This window comes from Mandrillus leucophaeus, unplaced genomic scaffold, assembly GCF_000951045.1.
Source record: "Mandrillus leucophaeus isolate KB7577 unplaced genomic scaffold, Mleu.le_1.0 Scaffold204, whole genome shotgun sequence".
Classification (NCBI taxonomy): Eukaryota; Metazoa; Chordata; class Mammalia; order Primates; family Cercopithecidae; genus Mandrillus; species Mandrillus leucophaeus.
In genome coordinates, this window is record NW_012102077.1 from 470,326 (window position 1) to 491,989 (window position 21,664).

General features: G+C 40.3%; 1 protein-coding gene across 1 annotated transcript in view; it reads right to left on the bottom strand.

Annotated features, from left to right (window-relative positions):
• The window catches only part of MTMR7 (myotubularin related protein 7), a 127,935-nt gene extending 111,073 nt beyond the window's left edge, over positions 1-16,862 (bottom strand). Inside the window, exon 1 of the mRNA XM_011979590.1 lies at positions 16,597-16,862. Within this exon, the coding sequence (XP_011834980.1) occupies positions 16,597-16,620 (24 nt within the window). The 5' untranslated portion in view covers positions 16,621-16,862. The remainder of the gene's footprint in view (positions 1-16,596) is intronic.
• Between the last annotated feature and the right edge of the window lie 4,802 nt (positions 16,863-21,664).

Below are 21,664 nucleotides of genomic sequence, written 5' to 3' on the forward strand. Positions count from 1 at the left end.
TGGAAGTGACTCCTTCCTTCTGCTTGAGGAGAAGAGAGCAAAGAGTAAAAAGGATGGTTTTGCATCTTGGATAACAACTCAGCTACAAAAGGATCAGGCACAAGGCAGAGTTAGTTGTGAGGCCCCCATTCCAGGCCTTAGCTCCCAGATGACATTTCTAGACACAGCTTGGGACAGAATGAAACCTGCTCAATGGAAGAGCAGAACTCAGTCCTAGCAGGATTCATCATCTGCTGACAAAAGAGCTCTTGGGCCCTGAATAATGAGCAGTGATACCCAGGTAGTTCGCAGTGGGCCTTGGGTGAGACTGAGGTGTGCTGGCTTCAGGTGAGCCCAGCATATATTTGCAGCTGTGGGGGCTACGGTGAGAGACTCCTTGTGCTTGAAAAAAACAGAGGGAAAAGTAAAGGGGACTTTGTCTTGCACCTTAGGTACCAGCTCAGCCATAGCGGGATACAGCACTACATGGGCCCTTGGGTTCCCTGATTCCAGGCCAAGGCTCTTGACATCCTTTCTGGACCTGCCCTGGGCCGGGGGGGCACACTGCCCTGAAGGGTGGGTTCCAAGCCTGGCAGCATTCACCACAAGCTGACTGAAGAGCCCTTGGGCTTTAAGTGAACACTGGTGGTGGCCAGCAGAAACTCCACGGACCAATGGTGGTGGTGGCTACTGCAAGAGGCTCCTCTGCCTGCAGAAAGGAGAGGGAAGAGCAGGAAAGACTTCATCTTGGGTTTTGAAGGCCAACTTTCCTGCAGTACAATATAACATGAGGGAGGTTTTTAAGGTTTCTGACTCTAATCCTTGGCTCCCAGACAACATCTCTGGACCCGCCCAGGGCCTGAGGGAACTCATCACCCTGAAGGGAAGGACACACGCCTAACTGGCTTCCCCACCTACTAACGGTGGAGCCCTCGGGCCTTAACGTAGCCAGGTAGTGGTTACAGTGGGTCCTGGGCAAGACACCAGTGCTGTGCTGGCTTCAAGTCTAACCCAGTGCAGTCCCAGTGGTGGTGGCCACAGGGGTACTTGTGTCACCCCATTCCCAGCTCCAGATAGTTCAGCACAGAGAGACTCCATCTGTTTGGGAAAAAATAAAGGAAGAGAAAAAGACTCTCTCTCTCTCTGATAATCCAGATAATTCTTCAGGATCTTATCTAAAACCACCAAAGCAGTACCTCTGTGAGTCTGCAAAAACCACAGCATTATTGGGCTTTGGTACTAAGTCCCTTTGAATACCTGGAAAGTTCCAATAAATATGACAACAAACAAGCCCAGACTGCAAAGACTACAATAGATACCTAACTCTTCACTGCCCAGATACCAGCAAACATCCACAAGCATCAAGACCATCCAGGAAAACATGACCTCACCAAATGAACTAAGGCACCAGGAAACAATCCTGGAGAAACAGACGTACGTGACCTTTCAGACAGAGAATTCAAAACTGCAGTGTTGAGGAAACTCAAAGAAATTCAAATTAACAGGGAAGGGATTCAAAATTCTACCAGATGAATTTAACAAATAGATTGAAATAATTAAAAAGCATCAAGCAGAAATTCTGGAGTTGAAAAATGCAATTGCTATATTGAAGAATGCATCAGAACTCTTAATATCAGAATGGATCAAGTAGAAGAAAAAAATTAACGGCCGGGCGCAGTGGCTCAAGCCTGTAATCCCAGCACTTTGGGAGGCCGAGATGGGCGGATCACGAGGTCAGGAGATCGAGACCATCCTGGCTAACCCGGTGAAACTCCGTCTCTACTGAAAAAAAAATACAAAAAACTAGCCGGGCGAGGTGGCGGGTGCCTGTAGTCCCATCTACTCGGGAGGCTGAGGCAGGAGAATGGCGTAAACCCAGGAGGCGGAGCTTGCAGTGAGCTGAGATCCGGCCACTGCACTCCAGCCTAGGCGACAGAGCGAGACTCCATCTCAAAAAAAAAAAAATTAGTGGGCTTGAAGACAAGCTATTTGAAAATACACAGTCAGAGGGGATAAAAGAAAAAAGGGTAAAAAACAATGAAGCATGCCTACAAGATCTAGAAAGCCTCAAAAGGGTAAATCTAAGAGTTATTGGTCTCAGAGGAGGCAGAGAAAGAAATGGGAATATAAAGTGTATTCAAAGGGATAACAACAAAGAACGTCCCAACCTAAAGAACTATGGTATGTGAACTACTCTTAAGTAGAAAGATTAAATGATGAACCAATCAAAAATGGTAACTACAACTTTTCAAGACATAGTACAATAAGACATCAAGAGATTCAACAAAAAGTTAAAAAGAGGGGAGTATGAAGTGAAAGTGTAGAGTTTTTATTAGTTTTCTTTTTGCACATCTGTTTGCTCAAGCAGTCAGTGCTAGTGTGTCATCAATTTAAAATAACGGATGATAGTATTTGCAAGCCTCATGATAACTTCCAAGGATTGAGGATAGAAGGAACATACCTCAACATAATAAAACACATATACAACAGACTCAAAGCTACTATCATACTGAATGGGGAAAAACTGAAAGCCTTTTGTCTAAGATCTGGAACACAGCAAGCATGCCCATTGTCACTACTATTATTCAACATAGTACTATAAGTCCTAGCTAGAGCAATCAGACAACAGAAAAAAAAATAAAGAGCATTCAAACTAGAAAAGAAAAAGTCAAATTATCCTTGTTTGCAGATGATATTATCTTATATTTGGAAAAACGTAAAGACTCCACCAAAAAACTATTGGAACTGACAAAGAATTCTGTCAAGTTGCAAGATACGAAATCAAAATACAAAAAACAGTAGCGTTCACGTATGCCAACAGTGAACAATGTGAAAAAGAAATCAAGAAAGCAATCCTATTTATAATAGCTACAAATAATATAAAATTTGTAGGAAACAATTTAACCTAAGAAGTAAAAGATCTCTAAAAGGCAAACTATAAAACACTGATGAAAGAAATTGAAGAGGACACACAAAAAATGTAAAGATATTCCCTGTTCATGGATTGGAAGAATATTGTTAAAATGTCCACACAATCCAAAGCAATCTACAAATTCAATACAATCCCTATCAAAATGCCAATGCCATTATTGACAGAAATAGAAAAAAATCCTAAAAGTTATATAGAATAACAAAAGACCCAGAATAACCAAATGTATTCTGTGAGAAAAGAACAAAACTGGAGGAATCACATTACCTGACTTCAAATTATACTACAGAGCTACAGTAACCAAAACAGTATGGTATTGGCATAAAAACAGACATGTAGATCACTGGAACGGAATAAGAAACCAGAAACAAATCCACACATCTACAGTGGATTTGTTTTTGAAAATGGTGCCAATGACATATACTGGGAAAAAGACAGTCTCTTCAATAAATGGTGCTGGGAAAACTGGATATCCATATGCAGAAGAATGAAACTAGACCCATCTCTCTTGCCCTACCAAGTTAAAAAGCTTCTTCACAGCAAAGGAAACAACCAACAAAGCAAAAAGACAACCCACAGAATGGGAGAAAATATTTGTAAACTACCCATCTGACAAGGGAGTAATAACCAGAATATATAAGGAGCTCAAACAACTCTATAGGAAAAAATCTAATAATCTGATTTAAAAAGACAAAATTTCTGAATAGACATTTCTCAGAGGAAGACATACAAATGGCAAGCAGGTATATGAAAAGGTGCTCAACATCACGAATCACTAGAGAAGTGCAAATCAAAACTACAATGAGATACTATCTCACCCCAGTTAAAAAGGCTTTTATCCAAAAGACAGGCAATAACAAATGCTGGCAAGGATAAGAAGAAAAGGGAACTCTCATACACTGTTGGTGGGAATGTAAATTAGTATAATCACTATGGAGAACCGTTTGGAGGTTCCTCAAAAAACTAAAATTAGAGCTAGGCTACAGTCCAGCAAGCCCACTGCTGGTTATATATCAGTATGTCCAAGATATAACTGCACTCCCATGTTTATGGCAGCATTATTCACAGTAGTCAAGATTTGGAAGCAAACTAAGTGGCCATCAACAGACGAATGTATAAAGAAAACGTAGTACACATAAACAATGCAGTACTATTCAGCCATTAAAAAAGGAGGAGATCCTGTCATTTGCAATAACATGGATGGGAGTGAAGGTCATTATGCTAAGTGAAATAAGCCAGCTAAAGAAAGACAAACTTCACATATTCTCACTTCTTAGTGGGAGCTAAAAATTAAAACAAGCGAACTCATGGAGACAGAGGGTAGAATGATGGTTACCAGAGGCTGGGGAAGGGAGTGGGGTCTGGGGCAGGTGAGGGCAGAGAGTGGCAAATGTTAACAGGTACAGAAAGTAGTTAGAAAGAATGAGTAAGACCTAGTATTTGATAGTACAACAGGGTGAATAATAATTTACTAAATAATAATAATTTAGCATTTTAAAGTAACTAAAAGAGTATAATTGGATTGTTTGTAACACAAAGGATAAATGTTTGAGGAGCTAGATACCCCATTTACCATGATGTGATTATTACACAATGCATTCCTGTATCTAAGTATCTCATGTACTCCATAAACATACAGATCTACTACGTGCTCACAAAAGTTTTTTAAAAAATTTTTAAAGAATTTTCCAGAATTTTATTGGTTGACTGAATTTATTATGACTTATTTATATCAGACTACTTTCAAAAGAATTTGAGACCTTTGTAAAGTATACATGATTTTAAAAATAATCCTATAAAACACGTCTTGTATTGTCATTCCATAGTTCCTTAAGATAAGGAACTTATCCATAAGATCCGTAAGATTGGTAGTACCTGGATCTTATTAAGAAAATAATTTGTATATCTAATAAGTACCTCAATTTCACTATGTCCCAAACTGAGCTGATTCTGTCTGGCCTCACACCCAATTTTCTCCTCTTGTACTCTTTCCAGTCTCGGCGATCCACCCTTCCAGTGCTGGAGCCAATAACTTTAGAGTTATCCTTCACTCTTCTTTTTCTCTCTTCCCATATCTATTCCAACAGTAAATCCTCAGTACTCTACTTTTAAAATATATCCAGGTTATCCCACCTCCATTCCTACCACCCTGTTCTGAAATACTGTCAACTCTTGCCTGGTCCCCTTTCCATTTTTGCTGCTCCCCCACCAGTTTATTTTTGCCAGAGATACTGTTAAACATAATTTGGAACTTGGACTTCTTTAGTGGGTCTCCTCACACCCAGAGGGAAATTCTGTACATGATCTGCCCTTTCTCCCTCTCCAATCTCATTTCCCACAACTACCCCACTCCCTGCTCCTGGACCTCACTGCGTGACCACTACTCCCTGGATACCCAGGCACACTCTTTTTTCAACACCTTTGCATGAGATGTTTCCCATGCCTGGAACTTGCTTTCCTTAGATATGCAGATGGTTTGCTCCTACACTTTTTTAGGTCTTTGCTCAAAAGTTATTTTATCAAGAAAGCCAAGTTATCATCACATATAAAATAACAATCCTAACTCACCCCAACCAACAGACTTTATCTCTTTATATTTTTCTCCATAGTATTTTCTCTGTAACATACATACACATACCACATACATGGAAACAGTCCATATCCCCCGAATTAGAAAGGTAACAGACAGCTAGCTGCATTTATATATAACACTGAATGAATGAATGAATGAATGAATAAGATTTAAGTTCTATAACAGACCGTGTGTTCTGTACACCCAAGCCTCCACGCAAGACAACCAGAATTCAACTTTTGCTAGACTTGTTAGAAGTGAGGATTTCATGAAATGTGGGTGATTTTGGAGGAATGTTTAATCACAACTTCTGTGATTACTTGGCTTAGACAATCTATTCTTACCTGGAAAACTTTAAAAAAAAAAAAATACTGCCACAGCTACACTTTTAAGTGGATGGCTTCACTCCAACAAACGTATCAGCCTTGTCTTTGGAGTAAGAGCATATTTGATTACAGTGACCACCTCCTCAACAGCTGTTAAATATTGTGCAATAAAAGTCTGACAATTAGATAATAATCCATCTTTAAACAGATCTAAATCAAAACAATACTGAGGTTTGTTCTTTTGATAAAATCAAATTGCAACGACAAGAAAAACCAAGGGTAACGCTTGATAATATAGAGGCAGCCCATTACTCTAGAGATAAGGATGCAAACAGGACTCCAGAGAGCCTGGAAATAGCATTTTAAGGCCACTGGGAACCTAAACTGCATTTTCTTTCCTGTTCTCAACATTAAAATGCAAAATGGTAGAGTTGTTAAGAACACACACTCTGGGGCCACACTGCCTGGTTTTGAATCCTCACTCTGCCTCTTACAGCTCACTAACTTATTTAACTTTGGTTTCCTCATCTGTGAAATGGGGATAACAACAGCACTCACCTCTTAGGGTGATTGTGAGGTCTAAGCGTCTTAATAAATGTAAATCTATAGAATGGTGCTTATCACAATAGCTATAGTGTTATTTCAGGATTTTCTTCTATCAGTGCTATCAGTACTATTGTTGTACTGCTCTTGTTATAAATAATTGCAAAAAATAAATTCAATCTCAAAGGTAAACAAATAAACATAAATTGATGAGAAACCACATGTCATCTATAATTCTCAATAATTTTTTAAAGGGTATTCCTCTGCTATACTAGCAGACACAATCCTAGAGGAAAAAACATATAAACATCATCAAAAATCTTAAAATATATATAGAAATGGAACCAGAAAATATACCTGAGAAATTTAATCGGAGGTAATAGAGATTTACACAACAATTTAGTTTTGTTTTTGTTTTTGTTTTTGTTTTGAGACAGAGTCTTGCTCCACTGTATATATGTAGTATGTTTTCTTTATGCATTCGTCTGTTGATGGCCACTTAGTTACTTCCAAATCTCGACTACTGTGAATAATGCTGCCATAGGCATGGGAGTGCAGGTATCTCTTGGACATACTGATTTCCTTCTAGGTAACGTGATTCCTCCAGTTTTGTTCTTTTCTCACAGAATACATTTGGCTATTCTGGGTCTTTTGTTATTCTATATAACTTTTAGGTTTTTTTTCTATTTCTGTCAAGAATAGCATTGGCATTTTGATAGGGATTGTATTGAATCTGTAGACTGCTTTGGGTAGTATGGACATTTTAACAATATTTATTCTTCCAATCCATGAACAGGGAATATCTTTCCATTTTTGTGTGTCCTCTTCAATTTCTTTCATCAGTGTTTTATAGTTTGCCTTTTAGAGATCTTTTACTTCTTAGGTTAAATTGTTTCCTAGGTATTTTATATTATTTGTAGCTATTATAAATAGGATTGCTTTCTTGATTTCTTCTTCACATTGTTCACTGTTGGCACACATGAACGCTACTGTTTTTTGTATTTTGATTTCGTATCTTGCAACTTGACAGAATTCTTTGTCAGTTCCAATAGTTTTCTGGTGGAGTCTTTAGGTTTTCCCAAATATAAGATCCTATCATCTGCAAACAAGGATAATTTGACTTTTTCCTTTCCAGTTTGGATGCTCTCGGTGTAAGGAGACTCACGAAAGAAGTCCAAGCTCCAAATTATATTTAACAGTACCTCTGGCAAAAATAAACTGGTGGAGGAGCGGCAAAAATGGAAAGGGGACCAGGCAAGACTTGACAGTACTTCAGAACAGGGTGGTAGGAATGGAGGTAGGATAACCTGGATATATTTTGAAAGTAGAGTGCTGAGGATTTACTATTAGAATAGATACGGGAGGAGAGAAAAAGAGGAGTGAAGGATAACTCCAAAGTTACTGGCTCCAGCAATGGAAGGGTGGATCACCGAGACTGGAAAGAGTACAAGAGGAGAAAATTGGGTGTGAGGCGAGATCGGGAATCAGCTCAGTTTGGGACATAGTGAAACTGAGGTACCTATTAGATAAACAAATTATTGCCTTAATAAGATCCAGGTACTATGAATCTTATGGATATTATGGATCTTATCAGTATTATCAGTGATACCGTTGTATTGCTCTTGTTATAAATACTTGCAAAAAAGAAATTCAATCTCAACAGTAAATAAATAAACATAAATTGATGAGAAACCATACTTCATCTATAATTCTCAAGAATGTTTTAAAGGGTATTCCTCTGCCATACTAGCAGACACAATCCTAGAGGAAAACATACAAACAGCATCAAAAATTCCTAAAATATATATAGAAATGGAACCAGAAAATATATCTGAGAAATTTAATCTGAGGTAATAGAGATTTACACAACAATTCAAATACACTGATGTTTATCAGGTTTTTAGTTTAGTTTTGTTTTTTTCTGAGACAGAGTCTTGCTCTCTGGCCCAGGCTGCAGTGTAGCGGCGTGATCTCGGCTCAGTGCAACCTCTGCCTCCCAGGTTAAAGTGATTCTCCTGCCTCAGCCTCTCGAGTAGCTAGGATTACAGGCACCTGCCACTATGACTGGCTAATTTTTGTATTTTATATTAGTAGAGACAGGTTTGTATATTAGTAGAGACAGGGTTTCGCCATGTTGGCCAGGCTGGCCTTGAACTTCTGACCTCAAACGATCCTCTCGCCTTGGCCTCCCAAAATGTTGGGATTACAGGCGTGAGTCACGGCATCCGGCCTATCAGTTATTTATTATAGTGACAATATAGACATAAATTAAGAATCAAATACTAGGGGATTAACTGTCAAGAACTAGGAAGTGTTTGAAATTTTAGCCTGCTTACAACCTAACAAGTAGCCTCCCAGTGTTTCATTGCTGGCAGAAGACACAAGACTTCTGGGTCAGAGACAAAGGACATTAGTATTCTGTGCACCAGGAGGGATAAGCTTTATCTTCATATTACCTCTCCATGTTCCTCCTCCCTAGTCTAAGGGGCAATATGGAGCAGTCCATATGGATGCTGCACACAGCAGGGCTCTGCATCCTAGATAAGGAACCTTAGAGACTCAAGAGTTAAGAAATGCCCATCACATAAACAGGATGCAAGTAATCCTTTGTCCCTGAGGATAACATTATCTTTATTACCCTGGACAGCAAATAAACCTGCCCTCCGCTACTAAGGGAGAAGCTATTCCTCTCTTTCAAGGCTGTTCACTCTAAAGTCATCCTTGAAAAGATAGTTCAGAACAAAAGTGCAAAACTGCAAAAGGCCATGGAGAATTGCCTCCAGACACTAAATAACGTATGGTCATCATTACAATGTGGACTATGTGGTTACAAAAAAAATTACTTTTCAGAAGGTTTAATAAAATGAGAAAAATATTTTGACATACTAAAAACCAAGCTCTCATTCCCCAAAACTATACACACACAAAAAACTATACACCCCACAGAGAAAATGGACATGATTTTCTTTTAAGTTGCACTGTTTTATATATATGAAGAAAAACGCTAATATATACACAGCATTTTTTTCCGGATTTTGAAATTATGCAGAATTGCTATTTTCTTTCTGCTCCTTTGAACTAAATTTCCTGTAATGTATGACTTTTACAATCAGAAAAAGGCTTTCTAGAAAATATGCATAGATATGACACCAAAAGCACAAGTGACAAAAGAAAAAATAAGTTGGACTTGATCAAACTTAAAAACTTTTTGTGCTTCAAGGAACATAAAAACAGTGAAAAGAAAACCCACAGAATGGGAGGAAACATTTACAAGTCATATAACTAAGGATTTGTATCCAGATTATATAATTTTGCAACCCAATAATTTAAGACAAAAAACTCAATTAAGAAAGAAACAAAGGAATTGAATAAGCAGTTCTCCAAAAAAGACAGGAAAATGGTTGATAAGCACATGAAAACATGCTCAATATCATTAGTCATTAGAAAAACACAAATCAAAACCAGGACGAGATACCACTTCACACCCACCTGAATGGCTAAAATAAAAAACAATGACAAGAGCTGGTGATGACATGGAAAAACTGGAACCCTTACACATTATCCTCAGGGTTCTAAAACGGTGCAGCCACTTCAGAAAATAATTTGGCAGTGCCTTAAAATGATAAGCACAAAGTTGCTATACAATTCAGCAATTCTGTTCTTAGAGAAATGAAATTCTATCCAAGAGAAATACAAACATATGTCCACACAAAAACTTATCACTGAAGTTCAAAGCAGCATTATTCATAATTGCCAAAAAACAGTTACACGAATCTCCCTCAACTGATAAATGTATAAACAAAATGCAGTATTGGCCACAGAACAGATCAAACGAAATGAAGTACTGCTACATGCTACAACTTAGACAAACCTTAAAAACATTAAGTGAAAATAAGAGGTCACAAAAGGCCACATATTATATGATTAAATTTAAAATGTCCAGAAAAACAAGCATATATAGAGACAAAATGTATATTTAGTGGTTACCTTGGGTGGGGAGAGGGAGAAATGGAGACTGATTGCTAATAGGGATAGGGTTTCTTTTTGGAGTAATGAAAATGTTCTGAAATTAGATAATGATGACAGTGATACAACTCTGCGAATATACAAAAAAATCACAGAATTGCATACTTTAGAAAGGTAAATTTTATGCTACATAAATTATATTATACTTCAATAAAACTATTGAAATACATACACTATACATACACACTAAATCACCCATTATTAAAATGGGGAAAATATAGATAATTCAAAAAGTAACACAAGAGTCAGTAAACATATTTTTGGAAAAGCTTCAACCTCACTAGTAAAAAAAAAAAAATACACTAAAAGAATAAAGTGCTATTCTCCCCTTTAAATTAGCGAAAAATAACCTTAAATAATAAAGCAATGGTATAATAAGAAAGACAGTCTATATTCTATTACTGAAAGTGTTAAATGGCATAACATTTTTGGAAAGTCATTTGGTAATATATAACTACTATAAAACCATTCATCTTATTTGACACAGTAATTCCATCTAGGGTTCTATTCTAGGGAAGAAATCACATGCAGATAACAATGAGATGTTCATCATGACATTATTATAATAGCCTTAAAATGGGGAAATGGTAAATATGATGAAATTTCCATAGGATTAAAAAAAAAGCCCCACATAATCTTCTAAAAGTAAGTTTTGAACACTGCAATATGGTACGTTTAAAGAAGCAAACTGCAAAATTGAATGGGTGGTCCTAAATTTCTAAGCAAACAATGTTTAGTGTATGCAAAGAAAAAAAACACCAGAAGAAAATGTACCCAAATATTAACAGCGGTTAATTTCCACATGCAGTCCATATTACCTTTATAACCAGAAAATTATTATTTGCTAAAGGAAGATAAAAGAAGAGATAGCCCTTGGAGCTGATGGTATACTGACAGTGAATGATCAAGAAAAAGCAAACCTCATGGATCTACTGATGTCCCTCCATCACAGACACAACTTGAAAATGAGACCACTATTTTCCCACGGTGAATAGAGCATCGTATAATTGTAAGTCAGTGAGTTCAACATTAATTCTGGCAGGGTTCTAAAATGAGTTATTTACTGGAACTTTGTACGAATCTAAAAACTGGAAACCATCCATCAGCAAGAATATCATGGATTCGCTGTCATCATTTCAGAAGACTTCCTTTCTTTCGTGGATGAGCTCTTTGGCAACATGATGAAGGACAAACTTATCAACTGCTAGATGACATCAAACTGAGAGAACTAGTGAATCTGCTATCAGGATCAAGACTCTGAGAGATGGGGGCAAGTGGCTTAAGAACTCACTTCTGCTCTTGGATAAGATAATGAATGAGGTAATAGAAAGCAAGTTGATTAAATAGTGGACAGTACCAAACTGACAGGAACAGCAGACGTGTATCAGCATCCAAAAAAGACTAAGAGATAAGCAAAAGTCTAAATTCAATGAGATAATATTCAACACAGGTAAGTATAAGATATTATCATCAAGTCTAACTACTAATGGGTAATTCGATGGACATCATCAGTTTAACTACTAATGGGCTAACTACTAATGGATTTCTTTTGGGGGTGATGACAGTGTTCTAGAAGTAGACGGTGGTGATGGTTGCGTAATATGTAAATATACTAAAACCACTGAATTGTGCACTTTAATAAAAATTGTGAATTTTGCATTTCAATTTTATCTCATTAAAATATATATAATTGCAAAATATGTTTCATATATATCTCACATGTCAGATACACTGACATCCACAAATATTTAACACTAATACTGTAAGATTCACTATACTGTCAAGTAAAATTGTATACAACTGTACAATGCACAGGAGGCCTGGATCAACAAAGCAAATTCTTGAAAATAAAGTAATGAGGCTGGGCACTAGTGGCTCACACCTGTAATCCCTACACTTTGGGAGGCTGAGGCAAGTGGATCACCTGAGGTCAGGAGTTCAAGACCAGTCTGGCCAACACAGTGAAATCCCCGTCTCTACTAACAATATAAAAATTACCTGGGTGGGCCAGGCGCGGTGGCTCACGCCTGTAATCCCAGCACTTTGGGAGGCCGAGGCAGGCGGATCACAAGGTCAGGAGATCGAGACCATGGTGAAACTCCATCTCTACTAAAAATACAAAAAATGAGCCGGGTGCGGGGGCAGGCACCTGTAGTCCCAGCTACTCGGGAGGCCGAGGCAGGAGAATGGCGTGAACCCGGGAGGCTGAGCTTGCAGTGAGCCCAGATCACGTCACTGCACTCCAGCCTAGGCGACAGAGCGAGACTCCGTCTCAAAAAAAAAAAAAAAAATTAGCTGAGTGTAGTGGCACGTGCCTGTAGTCCCAGCTACTCGGGAGGATGAGGCAGGAGAATCACTTGAACCCAGGAGGTGGAGGTTTCAGTGAGCCAAAATCACACTACTGCACTCCAGCCTGGGCAACACAGCAAGACTCCGTCTCAAAAACAAACAAACAAAAAGTAATGAATTAATTATGCATTCTTCACTAATTCAATTAATTTATTTACTGCATGCTTAGTTGGTCCCAAGCACTGTGTTAGGTGTTATAGCTACAAAGGGTGAACAAGATACAATCCCTACCATCGTAGGACTTCCATCAAGCAGGGGAGGTTGACATTAAATGAACATAACTCAAATAAATGTAACAATTGTAATGAGGATCCTAAGGGGAAAACACAAGGTCTTATGATAAAACACAACAGGCAGATCTGACTTAGATGGGGAGCTGGACAACAGCCTGAGAAATCACAATTTGAAACTAGAAAGATGATGTATTTAGCCAGGTGAAGAGTGAGAACTAACGTCCCCCCAGATGGAACAGCAGTGCAAAAGTCCTGAGGCAGGAAAGAATCGGTCCCACTGGAGAACTCTGCGAAGACAAGCTGTGGTCAGAGGGTTGTGGATGAGAAGAAGACTGTCACAAAACGAGGCTGGAGAAGTAGGAAGGGCTCAGTCTACACAGGGCATTACAAGCCATTCTGGGGATTCTCACCTTACATCCTGGGTAAAAAGGGAAGCCACTCAGGAATTTTAGAAGGGAAGTAGCATGATCAATTTGAGACATAAAAGCATCATCCAGGCCCCTCTGTGAGAAAGGGATTAGAGAAGAGCAAAAAAAATAAATCAGGAGATCAGTCAGTGTCAGACTAGCGGGTAGGTGTAGAAAGGAAGAGAAGACACTTGCAAGGTCTGTTTTGGACGTTATCACGTATTCTATTTCATAATTCAAATTTACACATGTGGGAAAAACGCCTTCCAGAAAGACCAAAGCATATAAAGTAGAGATCATTTACCAAGTCCTGGAAACATTTGCCTCAATCTAGTACCAAACTAAATCCTACAAACACTTCAAGCTACTTCCAGGAGCCCTGAAGTCTTTTCATTTAATTAAGCAGTACTTGAACCCAAATTATGCTCAAGCTTCCAGCAAGTTTTCAGAGTGGTAAAGAAAGCCAGATAGTGAAGTAGAAACCTAGAAGTTCACTGGGATGAGCACAGGTAATACTTGGTGTCCCCCGTTTAACCCAACTGCAAACCAGCTTGTCCTTGGAACTTTTTTTTCCCTCTAAAGGAACCATTTTGGAAGAGAGGCACTCTGCTTAGCATATGCTCTGTTAAAGGCTTCAGTTAAACACACATGCACCCCCAGAAAGAAATATGTGCAAAGCATTCCAGATTATGCACGTGCATCTGTCTCCTTAAACTGCACTCCAGAGACTCCAGCAGATCACAGAGGCTGTCATGGATATTACACAGTCTACAGCGGGTGAATGACTTCCATTGTAACAGAAAAGCAACTGTACATTATACACGCATACAATTCTTTTCCTCTTAAAACTCTACCTACCCACATGGTAAATATTGCTTTAAATCCACAATGGGCCAGATGATCAAACTTTGTATATACTCCTGGCAAACCCAAGACATGAAACCATGAAATCGAAGGAAATTTACGTATAGTTTCACCAGGTACGATGTAAGCAAATAATAAAGATGGATATGACCGGTAACAACTATGTATTTAACTCCGCATGCTCTGTAAGTAATCTTGTTCTCTTTTTCTTTTAGACTGTGAAAATTAATATTGCCCTTAAAAATATAAAACAAAAGAAGGATGCTATGTAACCTCAAGGAATCATTTATCTTTGACCGCTGTTATTCTTTTCAGCTTCTTTAGGGTTGTAATTATTTATTACAATATATATTTATACAACTACATGCCCACTGTTGAAAATGCTCCTAGTCCTTCTTAAGTCCTTCCAGGTTAAGAGGGCTCTTCCAAGAAGACTTCCCTTGCTTGAGGGCAAAGCTGATCCTCTATCCAGTCTCCCTCTCTACCCACCACACCTGGCACATGTCTCTATCATACACTGACATATTTACAACTGCCTCCCCTTCCAGACTGTGAGTTCCTGGATGCTCCCAGCACTTAACACAGAGCCTGGCACATGAAAAGTTCTAAATGCTTGTGGAATAAAATAAATGAATAAATGAATCTGATCCATCCAACCTCTGTAATTTCTTATTTTTTTTACCGGCATGATCCCAAATGTGAATGACCCACTCAATTCAATAACACTTCTGATAATTTTCCATTTTCCCCCAATTTCTTCCCACTTTCAGATAAATAACGATTTCTGACTTCGAGTACTGCACTGCTTAGAGGGTATCTATAAATGCCAATTTTAAGAGTAAGAACATTCCTTGAGACTCAGGTTTACATGTGACTTTGTACCAGGTGTCTTTGTATATAGAACAGAAATGGCCTTGACTCCCCCAAATTCATATTCTATAACAAAGTTGCATCCACTGCCATATCACCCTATCATTCTTGCTATCGACATCCACATCAGATATCACTTTTACAAAGGGCCCCCTTTATTATGGAAGGAGGAAGAATACCCTTGGCAAGGGCAGAGTCCATGAGTTAAATTCATCCGTCTGGAATAAATTATTTAGTATCGAAAGCTTTGAGTCACCTATCCTGTGGTTTACAGCGCTGTCTTCTAAGTGTACAATTTCCTGATTGTGAAGCGACAATTTAATCCCCTACTGCAAAATCAATACAGTTTAAATTTACTGTCGGAACTGACATTCTCCAGCAAACTAAAAGATTTCTTCTTCCAATGACAAGAGATCATTTTAATCTGCTTTTACAAAAAGGTACTCAGGAACCAGTCCAAAATCTTGGAATGAATTCTTTCTGGACATAAAGCAACTGACTCCACCCCTCTTAAATGTGTGGGATCCCTGGAGCCACCTGAGCTATGGCCACTCTGACCTAGCTTTGACCTGTCAGGGGCCTACATTTTGAATGGAAGTTCATCCTGCAAAAACGCAAGGAGCTGTGGTGGTAGTAACAACAGACAGCCAATAGGGTTTTTAAAGATATTCTTTCACTCGTTTAGGGTTTTTATCAGGCAGTAACGTCGATCATCATTTTCGTTCTAAATTAGATTGTCAGTACAACTGAGTAGGAAGATTTGGTACAGCGGTCAACGTTTCCAATGTTAATTTACTGGAGTGATCAGGGACCATTTGCTTTTGTTGATTAGCAAAAGCTGGTGTTGTTTAAAACACACCGGTGCGTGACGAATCCATAAGCTGCATCCTTTTCTCTAACGAACAACACAGACTGGAAAAGGCAAGAACACACCATCATTCAATCTACAATGAATACTGATCATCCGTTCTGTGTAAGGCCCCTCGCTGCCGCTACGCTGAGGATGGGGATGGGGACTGGGAAGGCCGAGTCGGGTGGGCCTGACACCCTAGATTTAAGAAGCCTCCAAGCGCAGGAGCCCATCTGCATTCAGCTCGTTTTCCTTGCACCTGTCACCGAACGGCTTATTTCCCTTTCAACTACTCTGAGCGGCCAACAGCTAAAAGAGAAAGCCTCATGCCAGGAGAAAGAAGCGATGATCTACACTCAGTTATTAGCAGACAACTGAGGTTCCCTCCCGTCCACCCCTGTGTCCACTGTGCACCCCCAAAACCAAGAGGGCAGGCCCAGCAGCAGCTAACGCTAGGCCTGGGAGGCAGCAAGAGAACAACCGGGCTCGCAGAGACCCCGGGATGCTCAGGCACTGCCTGCTCCTCCCTAGCCCGCGGTCCAGGCTCCGCCGGCGCCCCGCAGAGCAGTCGACCTCCCGCGCGCTCAGCATCCCTCCTCCTCCCCCGTCTCCTCCCGTGCCTCCTCCGCCCGGGCTGGTGCCACCAACCTTGGGCGTGCGGATGTGCTCCATGGCGGGCCCACGTCTGCAGGGTCCCGGGCGGGCGCGGCCTCACGCACCTGCGCGCGTCTGCGGCGCTACAGGAGGGGCGCGGGGAGGGGGCTTCGCGCCCGGGCGTGGGCGGGACGCGGGCTTGGCTCCGCCCCCAGGTGCCTCGCGCGCGGCGTGCGGAGCCTGGGCTCCCGCGCGGCCCTAGAGAGCGCACCTCTGCGCCTGCGCCCGCGCCCACCTGCGCCGCCGCCGCGACGGGCCTCTGCCTGGGGTTGCCGGGGCGAGGGCTGGTAGCTCCCTCTTAAGAGGGGCAGTCGGCGAAGCACTATACGGCTACTGTTCCCCAAGACACAAAGAGGGCCTTGTTTTGGGTGTGGCCTCCTGGAAGAGAGATGGGGAGTACACGCTGCTCCACACCGCCCTTAGGCTTCCTTCCAGGGCGTCCCAGGATAGATAGGATTTCAGGGTGGGGCGGAAAAGGCTGCCACAGACACTCCAGACCCAGGACGGTCTCGTGAGCTCGATGTGTGTGTTTCATCCCAGGCGCGGCCGGCATAGCACGGGGGGTGCGGGTGGAAATAATAGCAGCAGTGTTAGCACCCTGGTAAGTGCTCTACTAAGTCAGGCATCTCACATCCACCTGCGACTTCACTGTTGGAGGCGACACTTTTCCCTTGGCACGGTGTTGGGTGCGCATGTGCCATCTTTAGCTCCAACTGAACTGAGAGAGAGAGATACAAAGCATCCATTATGCGGTACCATTTCCCTATTTATGATATTAACAGTAGTTGGTGCCATTGTTAGTGTTAGGCGCCTTGGTAAAAGCCAAAGAGAAGAACACCCTCCAGTTTTTTGTTTTGTTTTGTTTTGTTTGTTTTCTCTCTTGCAGCCCTAAGAGTCCAATGATCCACCAAAAGTAAAATTTTGTAGAACTCTCCATAGTTCTGTTCAACTTTTTCCTCGCTCTTGCTCATCTTTCAGGCTGGATTGTGATTTTTTGTTTGTTTGTTTGACCAAAGAGACTCTGCTTACCTCTTTTTATCCAATGCCTGAACACATTACAGCCTTCCAACAAATAATGAATACAGTGTTGAACCTATTTTAAAAATTCCAGATCCCTCTTTTACATGTCTTCTACCATTTCATCCTCCTACTGCTTTGGGAGGCAATTAGAATAAGTACCATAAACCACCATTTGCATATGTCATGATTGACCCAGGGCATAATTTCTTGTTTACCGAAGAAGACCAGGAATAGAGTCAAGAACGCTCTGTTGCCAACTCACACACCGGCCTCAGCCTCCTCATTTATAAAACGAGAAAGTCGCCTGCTTAGATGATCTCAAGGTTAGCCGTCATCTCCAAATTCCATTAATACAAAGAATCTTACATAGTTTTGTGGAGGGGAACATTCTAAATAGGCAAATGATATTGAAATTATGTGCTTTCAGGGTTCTATTCTACTGGTGAGCTCATTAAAAGTCTACTTGGTAATTTTTGCATGAAAGTGTTTCTGACCTGTGGCTTTTACTAGGTTTAAAAAAAAACACTAATTGGTAGCTGAAGGGAGGTAAGTCTGAACAATTTAAGTAGCCTAATGTTAAGATATTAGATCACAAACTGTGTTGATCCCTAACAACCACAAAGAATTTTCTGGTACTTACCGTGTCATATAGCCCCCTAAGCTTCACTGCTGTTCCAGCACCACCTAGCAGGGCAGAAGAGACTGAAAAAGTAGCAAGAATTGGAGGGCAGTAAGGTGAGGGAACCGAGAGTATGTTTGTTGAAATGTCTGGCTATAGTAATCCTAACTAGAGAGAAAAGGAAAACTAGCCATTCATTTACTCAGAAAATATTGCTATAACTATTGGTCATACTCAAGGTATCATGGCAAATGCTGGAAGATAGAGGGGAGTCCCAGGTAAGAAGGACGCTAAATCCTGTCATTGTGATATGGCCAACACCAAGGAAATAAAAGGTAGACCAACTAAGGTGGTGACAGAGTATGTGGCAATGCTAAAGGAAGCCTCAAGAAGAATGATCTACTTACTGCATTTTCCCTGTTACTTCGAGAAAAATCAGTGGATAGACTTACAATCAGGTACTTCGTGAAGTTTGGTATTTGATGTGTCTGGAATGAACCATAGTCCAGTAGGATGAATATTGCATCTGTGAGTCTGAGTCTTCACAGAGCAGAAATCTCTCCATCTGGCCCCAGGCCAAGAAATAAGAAGGGAAGGGGGGAAAAAAAGCTTATTCTTCCAACACTATGTAATTTGCAGATGGAGCCACACTCAAATTTACACTAAATCAGCCTATGTCCACAGAATTGGAAAATGGCTATTTTTTTCTCTACTATTTGTGACTCTTGGATGGAAAATAAGTGTATTCAACAAAACTATGTTTACCATCAACCAAATGTCAGACAATAGAGTTAAGATCTAGTTATCTGCATGTCCACCAAACTGCTTTTTCCCTTGCCAGGGCACATTGTAGTTGTCCTCATTTTATCATCAGTGTCTGGGATTTTTGCCTTGTGAAACGGTAGGTATTACTGTGCACATCAATATTTAACTCTCCTATGCTACCTGGGAACACAGGGACTACACTTCTCAACCCCCTTGCTATTAAATGGGGCCATGTGTCTGGTTCTGGCCAATGGACTGTGGAAGCGGTTTATGTCACTTCCGGGCCAAACCCCTACGAAGCCCCTGTGTGGCCCTTCAGTTCTCTCATCTCCTGTCTTGATGACATGGAGGTCACATGTTGAGATTAAAGAGAAAAGACCAGGTGTGGTGGCTCCTGCCTGTAACCCTAGCACTTTGGAAGGCCGAGGCGGACAGATCACCTGAGCTCACGAGTTCGAGATCAGCGTGGCCAATGTGGTGAAACCCCGTCTCTACTAAAAATACGAAAATTAGCCGAGTGTGGTGGTGGGCACCTGTAATACCAGCTGCTCAGGAGACTGAGGCGGGAGAATTGCTTGAACGAGGACGCAGATGTTGCAGTGAGCCAATATCATGCCACTGCGCTCCAGCCTGGGTGATAGCACAAAACTCTGTCAAAAAAACAAAAAAAAAAAACAAAAAAAGTGAAAAAATAAAGAATTTGCTCTTCATGTTTGAAGTAACTGTGGCCCCAAACTATTCAGCATTCGAATGAAATGAGACGAGAGAGAAACAGCCTGTATCTCTATTACCATTAGCTTACATTATTGCAAGAACTACTCTGGAAAGCCACAGCTGATTCTTTTGTGAGTGAAAAGAACACTTTTGTTGTTGTTGTTGTCACATAAAGCCACTGAACTTTAACGCCCAATTTAGCCTATACTTTGTTGAAGTGGAAAGGGAATTTGACAGTCAAAATAATACACTGTCTCTACCTTTGTGTTTCTGATTTTTTTAAAGAGGGAGTTGATAATGCCTTTAAAGATCTCTAAGGACACCTAACCATATGCAAGACCTAAACGACTTGATTGCAAGCTACAAAACGTCTTCTAGAGAATTCTTCTTATGCAACTTTTATCACATAGATAATTCAGTTGCAAATACTATTGCTAAAAGAATTTTAAAATAAAAACTTGATTTCAACTGGGCACTTTCCCAAAACCCTGTGATCTTCAATGGCCTGAGGAGATTTGAATTCTTATCAAAAACACTCGTAAGACTTTTTCCAAAATACTTCCATTTCTCCTGAGGCAACTCAAACTTCTGATTTGGCAGTGAAACCACAACTTGTTTCCTTCGGGATGGTGTTGCCGATGATTACAAACTCAAAACGATCCTATTCGGTGTAATTAAACCCAAACGGACCATATTAAAAGTGGAGGAGGGAACACATCTCTGAAAAACTCAGCCTCATCTGAAGTCACTCAATGTGACAGGGTCAGAGCTGCATGTAGGGTTCTGCCTGGCGAAAAGTAAAAGCAGCATCTCTTCCTTCAGGATTTTTATGAACTCGATGATGCAATGTATCAGTGTCTCTGTTGGCCTTGCCCTATAACAAAGATGTGGAGGAAAAACACTCACTGGATTGCAGTCAGCTCTGCCCTTTTTCTAGGAGCCAAAAGGGAAATTCTAGGGCAGCATGAAAAGAGTATTTACTGTGTGAACAGTCAAGGCTTTAAAATAGCCTCCTCCCAAAACTGGGAAACTGCTGGAATAAAACACAGGGGAAACTCTTCAAAACATTGGTCTGGTCGAAGATTTTTGGAATAAGAACTCAAAAGCATAGGCAACAAACGCAGAAAGAGACAAATGGGATTACATTAAATTTCAAAGCTTCTATACAACAAAGGAAACGACAGAGTAAAGAAGCAACCTACAGAAGGGGCGAAAATATTTGCAAACTATGCATTTGCCACGGGGTTAATATCCAGAATATAAAAGGAATTCAAACAACTCAACAGCAGAAAAACCAAATAGTCTGATTTTAAAAATGGGCAAAAAACCTGAACAGAGATTTCTCAAAATGAGATCTACAAATGACTAACAGGTCTATGAAAAAGTACTTAATATCGCTAATCATTAGGAAAATGCAAATCAAAACCACAGTGAGCTGTCACCTCACCCCAGTTAAAATGACTATGATCAAAAAGACTAAAATAACTAATGCTGGCAAGGATGCAAAGAAATGGGAACCCTTATGCACTGTTGGCAGGAATGTAAATTAGTACAGCCATTATAGAAAACAGTATACAGCTCCCTCAAAAAATTAAAAATAGAACTACCGTATGATCCAGCAATCTCACTAGTGGGTATTTATCCAAAGGAAATGAAGTCACTATGTTGAAGAGATATCTGCACTCCCATGTTTATTGCAGCACTATTCACAATAGCCAAATATGAAATCAACCAAAGTATCCATCAACGGATGAATAGATAAAGAAAATGTTGTAGAGCTACTTAGTCAAATACTATCCAGCCTTAAAGAATGAAACCCTGTCATTTGTGACAATATGGACAAACCTTGAGGACATTATAAGTGAAATAAGCAGGACACAGAAAGACGCATACCATGTGATCCCATTCATTTGTGGAATCTTAGAAAGCTGATCTCATGGACGT